This window comes from Labrus mixtus, chromosome 20, assembly GCF_963584025.1.
Source record: "Labrus mixtus chromosome 20, fLabMix1.1, whole genome shotgun sequence".
Lineage (NCBI taxonomy): Eukaryota > Metazoa > Chordata > Actinopteri > Labriformes > Labridae > Labrus > Labrus mixtus.
The window spans coordinates 7,352,502-7,366,357 of NC_083631.1; the positions used below are offsets into that span (position 1 = coordinate 7,352,502).

Here is a 13,856-nt window from a genome sequence, read left to right on the forward strand (position 1 = left end):
TTTTCCTCATGCCTTGTGTGAGTGCTTAATGAAAGTCCCTTGGCTTTATCATTCAGCTGTTAGTCGAGCCCCCCCTCCACCCAGGCCACCATCAATACTGCCCCATCCTTCCAACGCACCCCTCCCCCAAGCCGACTTCTTTCAGTGCTCTTCCAGAGAGAGAGAGAATATCCTCCGTCAGGATAGGAATAGAGTAACGATATAAATAAAGCCAGAGGGAGGCAATAGATAGAAGAGGAGAGACCCAGCCGGAGCCGTGTTGGTGGGAGGGACTGTGCATAAGTGGTGAGGGAGGAAGGAAGAGAGGGAGGGAGGGGGGGTGGTAGGGTGGGGGTGGTGGTGTCTTATGCCGCGCAAGAGCTGTGCAACTTCTTGGCAGCATTTCAGAAACGAGCCTCAGAAGCTTGGCGAGCCAGGCAGACATATTGAGACAAGGATGGTTGCTGCGTCGCACAAAACCTAGCTCTTTACAGGATGGTTGGGAGGCACCTCTCCACAGGTATTTCACTACTATGTATCACCTCTCCCCTTCTTTGCCGCTTGGGTTCCCTGTTTTCCTCTATCCGCTGCTCCATCTGCGTTGTTTTGGTGGCTTGTTTTTACACACTGTGGATAAGCAGTGAGCCCTTTCGATTGTTAAAGCGACAGTGCATCGCAGGCATGCAGGGCTCTGATTTGTGTGTATTATTTTAAGTGAGACGTGCATGCTTTTACAGCAGGAGCTGCAGACGGCAGCTCAGAGCCTTTTTGGCTGTAGTTCAGGACTGAGAAAATGGCGGTCCTGCACTCCTCAGCGGAGTGACGCTACAGAACGACAGCACTGTGTGTATCAGAAACACAGTGCCCTCTTTCCCCTCCCGTACTCTCTCACTGCCTCTGCTCTCTCCTTTTAGTTGCAAGCAGTGAACTCAGCTTTAAAGCAGGGGGTGGTGCACAAATGCTGTCACTTCCCAAATGCAATTGTGAAAGTGTGTTTGCAAACAAACTACGCATGCATGTGATGGAACATGTAAACAACAAGCTACTGCAACACTCGAGGCAGCAGGAAATAGGCAATCAGTTGGCAGCAGGTTGATCAGTGCAGCAATCATGATCTGCAAGTGGGCTATATTTTTAATCAACATAATCAATATATTGAACTAGCTGAACTCCATGGGGATATGTTTGAGATAAGTCAGATCATTACTTTTAGGAGATGCGCAGGTAGACAGAGGCACACGTTTGGAATCAGGTTTTCCAGGCTTGTTCAGAGTGTTTGTGCTTCACATTAAGAAGAGGTCATGACTGCAATGTCTAGGGGGTCAGAAGTCGAAGATGACTCAGTTGCATTGGCCTCGAACATGGATTATGTCCTTTTAATGTGGTGCACGGATATGACTCAGTACTTAGCTATGAGGGCTTTATCCTCAAATTGGTGAATAAATATTAAAAGCAGATTTTTTTTATTTATTTTAGCGGACCAAAAGAATCTGGTACAGCAAATACAATTTTGAAGCAAAAAAACAAAAGCAAGTCAAGCAGAACATGTCATCCATAGTTACATTGTATATTCTCTTTCCTGATCGCAGTTAGGTCAAGGAAAGTCTTGTTTATGTCTTCAGTCATGGTGCATTTGGACACATTTGAATTAAAATGTGTGTGAACCATGAAAATGTTAAGTGCTAGAAGCAGGCGCGCGGAGCCTATGGCTCATTGCAGAGGGGGCGGGGACCAATAGTGGGCCCTTAAACGGTCTATAGGCTATATAGCATATGCTGTAGCCTATATAGTAATATAGTATAGCATTTATGGTATAATATCGGCTGTATGGAGATACAAGACGTGGCGGGACGAAGAGAAATGCCGCTGCAGATTACAAAGGGTGCTGTTACAGTGATAGGGACTTATCAGTGAGTGACCTGCTGATATTTAAGCAGCACAAGTGCTGATATGTCTGTGCGCATATTCCACCGATTAAACAAGTAAAGCAGACTTAATTAGCCGGACGGGAAACCAAAGATAGAAGGCAACTACAGTTTGACATTCAGTGAAGTTGGACGCTCATCCAGCCACACAGCCAAATAGACAATACAATAAAACCACACATTATCAACCCACGCACGACAACAAACTTTGTAAACGGTGTGCAAGCAATGGCCTGCCGTTCATACAGTACAATAACCAAGCAGACACGGCGGTCTACAACACATGCACCCACAAACAAAAGACCAGCATCTAAGCGTAATCTCAAATAATGATGAAACAACTTACCAATTAAGTTTTCATCAGCACTGTTGCTTTCCTGCACGGAGCTAGCTGGGTGCTCCTCGCTAACATGTTTATTTGCTTGGCTAGTAGCATTTACGTTAGTGGAGCTAGCAACGGGAGGAGACTTGCCAGGTTGAGTTGTTGAGTTGTCAATGAGAAAACATTTTTTATTTAGTTTTTTACACTTTTAATGTTACGAAAAACTGCGAGGTAAACAGAAATAAAGCAGACAGACGACTAGGTTTTTAAAACTCCAGACAGCAACGGGGGCCCAGCAAAGGGGGTGCTAAGAGGTGGAATCAATGACATTACAAACAGGCCACACCCTGCTGGTGCTGTTTCCTGCCGAAGTTGAGAACCCCCTTGGCAGTGGAGGGGGGCCCCTCTCTGCTCTACAAAATACATTGTGTGTCTTGATTGCGGCAAAAGAAAATAGAGACTCAGACCTAGTCAAACTAACTTTATTCGAAAATTCAACTAAATAACAAAATGCATGTTAAATTTGGCTCAAAGTGGGCCCCTTGAGACAACAGTGGGCCAGGGGCAGCCGCACCTTCTGCCCCCAGACTCGCTCCGCTACTAGCTAGAAGTCTATAAATGTTGCTTTTTTAAAATAATTTAAGATATCTCTGATATTGTATTGCTCATCTCCACGCTATGGGTGCTCTTTTGTGTGGGCGGTATTTATTTTCATTAATAAAGCATTTTGTTTTGTCTATGTACGTAGACACCTTAAATGTTTCCTTGGTATTTTAACCTTAGGTAGAATGTGTAGGAGTGATGAAATACATGATTTAGATGTCTTTTGTCATTTTTCAGCTTATGCTCATGTCATGTTGTTTCTCTTTTCTCTCACACAGAACTGCCCCCACAGAGTGGCACGGGAGCCCAGCATGATAATCCCCTTTGGGGACACCTGCCAGCCAACAGGATTGCCACAAGTGCTGCATCTTCCACCAATCTCAGTAGCTGGGATCAACTGATCATTGACCAGAAGGACACAGAGGCTTGGCCTTCTATTACCCTCAGCCAGAGCCAGGCCCCTCCAGGAGGATGCCCTTTGGACACTGATCCTGGTCGCCTGACCAGCAGCAGCAGTAGTACTAGTAGTAGTTGTAGTACAGTGATTATGGCCACAGGGGCTAATAGCCAGGCTGGCCACTTCCCTGCCAACCAACTTAGCAGCAAGGCCAACAGTGGGCCAAGCCCTGCCAATCATACTGGAACCAGCATGCTCTCTAGCCAGGTTTCAGCCAATCGCAGCTGGGGCTCTGGGGCTGGACCCTCCCATTGCCCTCCTCAGTCTTCAGTGGGGAGTGAAGGGAAGAGTGACAGCTCAGTAGGAGGAGGAGGCAGCAGGGGCTGGGGCTCTTCTTCATCATCTTCCACCAACAACTTTAACTTGAACCTAAACCCTAATGCCAACCCTTCAGCCTGGCCAATGCTGGGACATGATGGGGGTGGCACAGGGGGAGGCAGCTCAGGGGGAGCCAACAACATTTCAACTCCTCAACCTACACCCAACCTCTGTAATCCATCTGGCCCCCCACCAACCCAGACCAGCACCTGTACTGGAGCCAACACTAACAGCAACTCTTCTGTGATTGGCAGCGCCTGGGGTAGCATGATGACCTCTGATACATCAGAGCCACACCCCTCCCCGTCCACAAATGTGTCTTTCAGTTCAGAACCTCAGAACCTTAAAACTGATGGACCAAATCACACTAATAAACAGGAACCCCCCAGCCCCATCCGCAATTTGCCTGGCTGGGGTAGTGCACCTGTAGGCTTAGGTTCCATGGGCCAGCCCCCATCAGGGGGCCCACAGGTCAATGGAGAAGATGGTAGCTCAGTATGGGGTAACAGTGGCGACTCAAAGGCACCTTCATCAAAGGAGGCACCTGGCTGGGACTCAGGCTGGGGCCATGGAGGAAGTGGAGCAGGAAACTCTGGAGGCTGGGGTGACCAGTCTGGTAGAGGTTGGGGAAAGCAGCACACTGAAGAGACACAGGGGGGCTGGGATGCCCCTAGCTCTCCTCCCCAGGATGCACAGGGTAGTCCCTGGAACAGAGCTGTGAGCACAGCTGCTGCCAGTGAAGGTAGCAGTGACAGCATGGAAGGACATCCCCGGCAAAGAGACCTTTCAGCCAGAGATAATCCAGCTCCTCTGCTGCCTGCCCAGGATCTGGACCCCAGGGTTTTGTGTAACACTGGCTGGGGACAGACCCCTGTTCGTCAGCATACCTCTTGGGACATGGAAAATGCTAAACGCAAGAATGAAAGCTCTGATTCATGGGGCTCTGGCCCAACCACCCCAAGCACCCCAAGTGACACCCAAGGACCCTCCAACACTAACATGGGCTCCTCACAGAGGACTGACCCTGGGGGCAAAAATGATGTGCCTGCTTCTCAGGGAGCTTCAGGTTGGGGTGGAGGCATGTCTGCTCCCAACCAGCCTAGCTCTGGTTGGGGAGAGCAACCCAACAACATTAAACCCCAAAGTGGCCCCAGTGGCTGGGGGAATCCTCCACCAACAGGCCCCTCTACCAATATACCCAAGAATGGGGGACAGTCCTGGGGAGAGGAAAAGTCTACTGGATGGGATGAACCTCAAATCAAGACACCATCCCAGGGCTGGAGAGATCAGCCAAAAGCATCTCACAGCTGGGGTAGCAGTGGAGGGAGCAATAATTCAGGGGACTGGAGAGAGGCAGAAGAGAGCAAAAAGAGTTCCACCAACCCTGGGTGGGAAGGTGAAACGGGAGGCTTGAAGGAAAATCCTCGAGGTTGGGGAATGCCTTCTACAGGACCTGGGATGTCTGGACCTGGAGGCAATGGGGGATGGGGTGAGTCTGTCTGCCAGCGCCCCAATGGCCCTCCCCAAGGCTGGGGGAGCAAGCCTCAGGATGGGCCCAGTGGAAGCAGTGGAGAAAGGAGCATGGGCTCCTGGAGCGGCCCAGGCCCAGTAAAGCCGAGCGGTGGCTGGACTGGCAACAAGCAGGAATCCTCAGCAGAGCCCACAGGCTGGGAGGAGCCCTCTCCACCTTCAATCAGACGTAAGATGGAGATAGATGATGGGACATCAGCTTGGGGGGACCCTGGTACCTACAGCAAAGCAGTCAACTTGTGGGACAGGAACAATCCAGGTGTTTCCCAGGCCAAAGTCCCCACTGGAGGCAATAACCCCCCTGGCTCCAATAACAACCACCCTCCTTCTCACAATCACAACTATCATGGGCCGCCTGCACCTTTACAGAACCACACCCCCAACTCCCAAAACCCAGGGCCCACCAGTGGACCCATGGATCCTGTTGTCCAACACCAGTCTGGGCCATCTCACAATCGGGGTCCCCTGATAGCTCAAGGTAAGACAACCCTAGCCTCTAATTTCTGCAGTGTTTTTGTTGTAAAGTTTGAGCAGATTTATTGACCTAAACACATTTTTAAATTGTAAGCATTCAGATATAAATGGGGTTTTGTTTCAAATTTGAAACTTAAGTTAAATAATTTTCCTAATTTCTGTTTGTTTTATTGTTCAAAGCAAAGGTGTCAAACATAAAAGCTGGTTGGTTATTGGGAACAGTCCTTTGTTACGCTCCAATCTGTTGATCCACTTAAAGGTCAAACTTGTCCTAGTTTGTCCTCCTTGGATTTACATCTAATTCACTATCCAAATGAGCTAAGCAGCCCCGCCCTGTCTTTCCATGAGGCTCCTCAGATTTCACAACACTGGACCCTTCTGTGCGGGTAACCCTGGCAACCTCTCATGGGTACTCAAGGGAAGCACAAGAATGCTGTTTACAAAGTGCCTCGTGAAAATAGCGATTCACCACAAACTGTTTGAGAAGGATAGGAAGTGTGTGATTATATGGGAGCCACCATCTGTCAGTCGTGGAAGGGAGGAGGTGGAGCAAGCCCTTAGGAACTGTTAGGGGGCAGGCGCCCCCTGCTGTCCCTCACTTGACCCTGCACAGTGTCACCACATTGGATTCCCTTGCTTTTCAATAAAACCTGGTTGCTTTCCCTTTAGCTGGCATAAAAAAACATTGTTCTTAACCAAGCATAAAAAGTGCTGAAAAAATGATGAAGTTTGTTTAACCTTGTGTGCTATATTTAGACCACTGATGCACTTGTTTGGCCACTTATTCTAGACGATTGATTGTGCTGTCATTTTTGAGCGGCCTGCATGATCTGACCTCCTCCTGGAGAGAGAGCTAAGCTGAGCCTGGCACTGCCCCTGGCCCACAGACAGCACCATGTCTCTGGTGCCAAGAGGGACCAGGCTTTGCCAAATCTTAAACGGGCATCTTCTCTGTGTGTCAACCATCCTGCAAAGCAAGCCCAGATTTCTGCACGAGTGGCACTTCACACTCCTAAAGAGAAGGATTAACGGGGTGATGATGTGTCAGAGGCTCAGAAAGATTGAAAGCTCAGTTTATCGACAAATATTAACCAAAAGAAAAAAGGCTTTAGTAAGGATTTGTTAAGGTCTGTGGCTTTAATTCAGAGCAATATAAGGTATACAATTGTTAACATTTTTAAAATAAATCATACAATTTAAACTCATAAAAGTTGAATTACAAAAAAAGAGAATACTCCTCTTTTAAAGGGAAAAGTTTTTACATTAAGTCAGGATGATTCTGACTTTAATCAAGAGAGGATGAGCATCAATGAAGCATGAGACTATGCAACGCAAGCTGGCACAAACATTTTGCTTATTGTGGAACAAAGTCATCAGTAAATTAAATAATCCAGGGACAGTCTCTGATATTTGTAAACTGGATAGACAATAAAACAGAAGACTGACAGCTGTACTACTCTGACCCTCAGTTGTTTCAGACAATGCCACGTTGAAAATTTGCCTTATTTGTTTCTGGCCTTAATAGTTTTAGTGAGCTCATTATTTTAAATTTGTAGTATCTCTTTGCTATGCTATGAAAAAAAAATCCTGCTTAACTGAGACTGAATGCTGGATGAAAGGTTTTTTTTAAGTGGAATAATTATTTCTTGTGTCATCCAGGTTGGGGAGAGATATCCAGCTCCCACAGTAAATCAGAGAACTCGTGGGGGGAAGCTGCACCCGCTCCAGTCAGCTTGGACAACGGGACGTCTTCCTGGGGCAAGCCTATAGGCAGCTGTGGAGGTTGGGCAGACAACAACCCTGACGGCTATGGCCGGGGCAACCAGACGATGCCACCTGCGTCTTGCAAACCTGGTAAAAGGCCTAATTGCAGGATTTCTACCAACAATTTGTAACTTTGAGGAAAAATAAAAATATCTTGTGTATTCTCCATCGCTAAAAAAAAGTTCAACAATTGTGCCTTGATGTTTCAAGGACATCTAAATGATACCCGGGAAGCAAGAGCATTGTGAATTAAAACCAGCAATCCACGCTGCCCCCTAGTGGCCATCTGATATTTTTGTATAAACAGAAACAGAAACAGAAACTGAAAAGTTCATGTAAAGTTTTGAGGATTATCAAATTGAGCCTTCTGTTGTTAGCATACGCTATTTTTCTGAAGAAGAGATAGTTCTAACTTTTCTCGATGACTTTACATCAAGACTCACATTGCAGAGTTATCACTCAATGTTTACACACTTAACATTTTCTTTTCATACTTCTCTTGTGTTGTGTTTTCCAGCACCCAAACCTATGCAAGATGGATGGGGAGGTGGAGGTGAAGAGCTGAACCTATCGGGGGGTCAGTGGGACGCTGAGGAGGGAGACATGTGGAACAACACTGCTTCCCAGGAAAGCAACTCCTCCTGCAACTCTTGGGGCAATGCATCCAAAAAGGCCCCACAGAAGGTGCTGACCGAAGCAGATTTCATACATTAAAGTCCTGTAAAAACAATCTGTTACAACATGTTACTCAGATATTAAGTTTCTTTTCTTCTCCCGCTCAGGTGAAAGTCCCAGTGAAGCAAGAAGATGCCTGGATCATGAATCGTCTCATCAAACAGCTGACAGATATGGGCTTCCCTGTGAGTCTACTGTCTCTTCTTTCTCCTGTTTCTTACGTTTCCTCCCTTCAATAAGGAGATTTACTTTAACACAAAATGAAGCAATATTTATTTGCTTCATGTATTTTGTCCATGTAATGCTTTGTGGTATAAATCAGTGTATTTGGTTGTATATGAATGAGATATAGATGCTTACCTGTTCAATGCTTACTGTTGGTCAGACAAACAAGATAAGCATATCCCACAAGTTTTAAAAAACATAGACTTTTAAGACTCCACAAAGCGGTCCGGTTCAGTTAAGTATGGTACACATTTACTGGCATTTCACTGTCAAAACTTAGAAATGGTGCCAAAATACCCGATCTGTACTGTCCTGCTTTTTTGCTATTCTTCTGTTGGGTTGCCCAACGTACCAATCTGACCCTAGAGGGTGGAGCTAAACACCCTGCTGTCCACTGATTGGTTGAAAGAATCATCACTTCCCGTGCCACAGGGGTAATAAAGGAGGGACAAACACAAAACATGCCATGTTTAAATATCCACTGGATTATAAGAGAGTAACTTAAAAGCTGGTTTTGTTTTTTGCCAATGTCATCCCCCTATGATGTCGTGCTATAACGTAGCTCATGCAGATCCGGTTTACACCCCACAAGAGTACAGCTGGCTGTGGAAACACAAGCTAGATCAGGGTTAACTATACTGAACTGTACTAAACCAAACCCGACCGCTTGGTAGAAATGGGCCTTTAATAAGAAACTTAAGAGACATTGAAAAGTGAGAAGTTATCTTTACTTACAGCTGTGATTTTAATCATTTAAGACAAAGTTGAAGCACAGTTTTAAGACCAGTGATCTACTTCTTCTTATCAGACCTGTAACATAGTTCCTAACCTGCTGTTTGGCCTGATTTGTTTTTGACCTTTCTGATTCTTTCCTCTCATATCTCCAGAGGGACCCGGCAGAGGAGGCTCTGAAGAGCAACAACATGAACCTGGACCAGGCCATGAGCGCCCTGCTGGAGAAGAAGACGGAGCTAGACAAGCGGGGGATGGGGATGACCGGTCACGACTACAACAACGGGCTCATCAACAAGCCCATGAGCTGCCCACGGCCTCCGCTTCTTTCCAAAGACCCCTCAGCAGACCCCCGCTTGCCCTACATGGATAAGGTCATTCAATAGTACACACGATGAAGAGAACAACCTCTTGTTATGGTGGGAAGTTTTTGTGTGTGCTTGCCTGAAGCAGAGGTTGATTTTTCTCTTGTGACTCGTCCAGCAGATGCAGAGTGGAATGTTTGGTGGAGCAGGTGGAGCAGCACAAGCCCGGGCCATGCAGCAGCCTCAGCCGCCTCCTCAGCCGCCAGTGCCGCCTCTCAGTTCCTCTCAGCCTAGTCTACGTGCTCAAGTGCCTCAGTTTCTCTCCCCTCAGGTACGTACACACACACACACACACACACACACACACACACACACACACACACACACACACACACACACACACACACACACACACACACACACACACACACACACACACACACACACACAGGCCTCATCACTACACTGACACATTTCTAAGAAAATGTAAATGTATGCATGACAGATATTAAGCATTCAGATAACAGCGTCAATAAACATCTCCACTTAGAGTTTCTCATTTATTATGCATCAACTCCGACCTATTTGGACTGATAGAAATGTAAGTATCGGTAAAGAGGCAGATTATTTCCACTCCTTAGAACTTAATATTTCAAGGTGCTTTGGGACTTTTTTCTCCAAATGAAGAGATTATGCACCAAACACAAATACATTCCCCCTTTTATACATTTGAATATGTTTTTAATGTGTTGATATTTTACCCACAGGTTCAAGCACAGCTCTTACAGTTTGCAGCAAAAAACATTGGTCTGAATCCTGCACTTTTAACCTCACCAATAAACCCTCAACATATGACCCTTCTGAATCAACTTTACCAGCTGCAACTGGTGAGTGTCATCCAGCTCCTCTGCGTTAAGTTTGAACAGATACCTTAAAAACCTCCATGAGAGCGCACATGACAAATATCTCAGACCCCAAACCTACAAAGTCAAAATGCACGATCAGTTTAATTTGATCTGCAGATTCTACTTCAATGTTTGTAAACCATTTTACTAAGTTGTGTTTTCATTTTCATGAAGCTGAAGACCAAATGCATTAGTAGCTTTTTTAAATTAAAGTTAATTTGGACTGTACTGTTTGCCCTTTAAAAAAAATTTAATATTGTAGTTAAAACTGAATTACAGCCCTGATGATGTTTTTATCCTCGATCCATAGGCATACCAGCGTTTACAAATTCAGCAGCAGATGTTGCAGGCGCAACGCAACGTTTCCGGCCCCATTCGACAACAAGAGCAGCAAGTGAGTTTCCCTCGTAGCCTTCTCAAATAGTCATGATGCACTGTGATCACAAAACAACCCTGTCTAATGTAAATCTAAATATATGTAACACATTATAGTTACTAAATGTTTCTTTTGTGATGTTGTTTCAGGTTGCACGTACAATCAATAACATGCAGCAGCAGATCCAACAGCACCAGCGTCAGCTGGCCCAGGCCCTGCTGATGAAGCAGCAACAACAGCAGCCGCCCCCCTCCCACTCTGGCCTTCACCCTGGCGGGTCTAAATCCTCCCTGGATTCATTTCCAGGTCACCCCCAGGCTCCAGGCCTCTCTGACCTGCAGACCAAAGAGCCGCAGTCATCTCCAAACACCTACAGCCCCTACTCTCTCTGTGAGTACCACTGAAGTCTCTCTGCTGGGTGCACGGATAACACTGAGCAGTGTAGTAACATCTCTCTCTGTCGCGCTCTCCCCCCCTCTCTTTCTCTCTCTCTCTCTCTCTCTCTCTCCCTCTCTCTCCCTCTCTCTCTCTCACTCTCACTCTCTCTCTCTCTGTTTCTCCCTCTCTCTCTCTCCCTCTCTTTCTCTCTCTCTCTCTTGCTGTCTGTCTCTCTCTCTCTGTGTGTCTCTCTCTCTCTCGCTGTCTGTCTCTCACTCTCACTCTCTCTCTCTCTCTCTCCCCTCTGTTTCTCCCTCTCTTTCTCTCTCTCTCTCTCTCTTGCTGTCTGTCTCTCTCTCTCTCTGTGTCTCTCTCTCTCTCTCTTGCTGTCTGTCTCTCTCTCTCTCTCTCTCTGTCTCTCTCTCTCTGTCTCTCTGTCTCTCTCTCCACAGCTGGACTGAATCAAAACATGAATGTAAACTGCATGGAGGTGGGGGGTCTGTCGATGAAGGAACCCCCCCAGCCTCAATCGCGTCTGTCGCAGTGGACGCATCCAAACTCAATCGAGAGCCTCTCTGGAAGCTCCTCTCCTCTAGAGTCCAACCTCGGCAAACATGGTGAGAAACACAAGTGCATGCTGGGTAATTAACAAAGAGTCACCACCACAGGAAGCTCTTTCTGATAAAGAGCTGATAAAATTTAATTAACAAAGTTCTTCTTCATATATATTTTACTCAGGTGCCAACCTGGGGCCCCCTGGCAAGCCTCATCAACTGGAGGACTCTTACAGCCCCTACAACCTGATGTCCAGCTCAGAGTCTCCTACAAGCCCCCTGGTCTCCCAAGACAACTGGGGCCAGAGCAAGAGCAGCAGTGACAAGATGGCCAACGGGACCAATATCAACTGGCCACCAGGTTAGGAGCTCTCAGCAGATTCACTTAAATGATCGACATCGCTGCCAACCTGTTTGGCAGCTCCTTGTGAAATAAAAACACACTCTCAGATTTGATCCTCCAACTATGTGAACGACACAAAATTGGGGAGAGATTGGCAATTAAAAAACAAAGGAAAGATTTATCTGGGGCATTAGAGAGACTGCACTGAAGGTCAGTTGCTCAGTACTTGCATCGCTCCCTCTATAAAGAGTTGTAAAATATCATTTTTATTCCAGAGTTCTGCCCCGGTGTGCCCTGGAAGGGTCTCCAGAATATCGACCCTGAGAACGACCCCAACATGACACCTGGCAGCGTCCCCAGCGGGCCCACCATCAACACCAACATCCAAGATGTCAACCGCTACCTGCTGCGGGACAGAAGTGGAGGTGAGAGCAGTGTAGACTCAGAGTGTCTCAGTCACTACATGTAAAAATAAACAACAGGGAACCCAAGCAGAAGTTTTTGAACTTATGGAACTCTGTCTCCTCCATAACTTAAGTCTTAAATATCAAGCTGCTGCTTCTTCCACTCTTCATTTTCTTACTTTAAACCTCATCTATAATCACCGTCTTTGTTTGAACTATTTTCTTACTTCCATCATGTTTGTGCACTTTTCCTTTACTCCATTTCTTCTTCTATTTTTTCCTTATTTGTTTGTGTCTGTCTTTCTGTTTGTGTTGATGGTATCGGCTCAGGCTCTTCTCCCACTTCATCTCAGAACGAGGCTCTGCCTCCCTCCTCTGATTGGCCAGTCAGTGCCTACACTAGCTCGTTCAGTCTGTCGTCCCCGGAGATGGACGATGCAGGTACATGGTTTGAATCACTGCAAATCAACTTTATCCTCTCCCTCCTGTTAACATAACAACCAGAACGTCAGCCTCTCATTGGACAGCCTGATCTCTCCCGTCCTTTAAAGACCCCCCCCCTCCCCTCCTGATAAAATATGACCCTGCTTTGAGACCTCTCCCTTTAAACCTTGCCTCTCATGCAGTGCATCTTTCCCCTGATGTGGTGTTACTGTTTTTATCTGTGTGGCATGGTAAATGTAGTTTTCTGAGCGGATATGAAAGATCATTTTAACTCTTTGCTGTCTGAGCAGCTCTTTCTACGTTCTGCAGACAAACCTTTTCAGATTTTTTTTTTCTGTTCAGGTAAACTCCCAGAGATGAAATCAACATGGTCTCCAGGCCCCATCTCTCACAGCCAGGCCCCTCTGTCCCACGAGCTGTGGAAAGTCCCCCAGGGCCACAGGGGCAGTAACGTGGCGCCTTCCCGACCCCCGCCCGGTCTCACCAACACCAAGCCTTCAACCTGGGGGGGCAACTCGCTGGGTTTGGCTCAAGGCTGGAGCAGCTCTTACACCTCAGGTAGTCTTTCTAGAGAAACATTTAGGGAGGCAGACGGCAAAGTGTTTTAAGTTTCCTTCTGCGATGTCAGGCTTTGATATGAAAACAAAAACTGTTCAAGAAAGACGAGCAAATATTACAGGGTCACTGGAACCAATAATTGTTTGAAGCAAATATGTTGCTGTTTTGATTTTCAAATCCCAGTTAAACTCTTCTACATCCTTTTCTTATATTATCACAAGAAAAACCTTCCAACTCCGAGAAGAGCAGAATGAATGTCATGAGTTGATATTATTTTCAGCTTCGATTTGAAAGTGGCTTTATGAGGAAACATTTAGTTATTAAAACACAATTATTTCATTTAACAGCCTAGTCCGTATTACAGAACATTTTATTCTAGTCTTATTTAGTCGTCAATAAATAGATTTCACATTCTTTCAGAGCTTTTAGCTGCAAAGATTTGTGAAGGCAAATGAAAAATGAGTTAATCCTCTTACCGCTAAAATAATCAAGACAAACAAAAGAAAGACGCACAGCTGCAGACGATTCTTATTCTGTTGTGAAACCAGTTATCTTAAGGTCGTTATGGAGCGTGTTGATGATGTG

The 13,856-nt window shown here is 46.2% G+C and overlaps 1 protein-coding gene across 1 annotated transcript in view; it reads left to right on the forward strand.

Moving 5' to 3' along the window:
- The window catches only part of LOC132954210 (trinucleotide repeat-containing gene 6C protein-like), a 48,359-nt gene that overhangs the window by 26,036 nt on the left and 8,467 nt on the right, over positions 1 to 13,856 (forward strand). The window contains exons 5-18 of the mRNA XM_061026714.1: positions 3,108 to 5,612; positions 7,268 to 7,462; positions 7,890 to 8,056; positions 8,155 to 8,232; positions 9,160 to 9,378; positions 9,491 to 9,640; positions 10,077 to 10,196; positions 10,525 to 10,608; positions 10,740 to 10,980; positions 11,421 to 11,585; positions 11,707 to 11,883; positions 12,141 to 12,290; positions 12,600 to 12,710; positions 13,056 to 13,271. Of these exons, the coding sequence (XP_060882697.1) occupies positions 3,108 to 5,612; positions 7,268 to 7,462; positions 7,890 to 8,056; positions 8,155 to 8,232; positions 9,160 to 9,378; positions 9,491 to 9,640; positions 10,077 to 10,196; positions 10,525 to 10,608; positions 10,740 to 10,980; positions 11,421 to 11,585; positions 11,707 to 11,883; positions 12,141 to 12,290; positions 12,600 to 12,710; positions 13,056 to 13,271 (4,578 nt within the window). The remainder of the gene's footprint in view (positions 1 to 3,107; positions 5,613 to 7,267; positions 7,463 to 7,889; positions 8,057 to 8,154; positions 8,233 to 9,159; positions 9,379 to 9,490; positions 9,641 to 10,076; positions 10,197 to 10,524; positions 10,609 to 10,739; positions 10,981 to 11,420; positions 11,586 to 11,706; positions 11,884 to 12,140; positions 12,291 to 12,599; positions 12,711 to 13,055; positions 13,272 to 13,856) is intronic.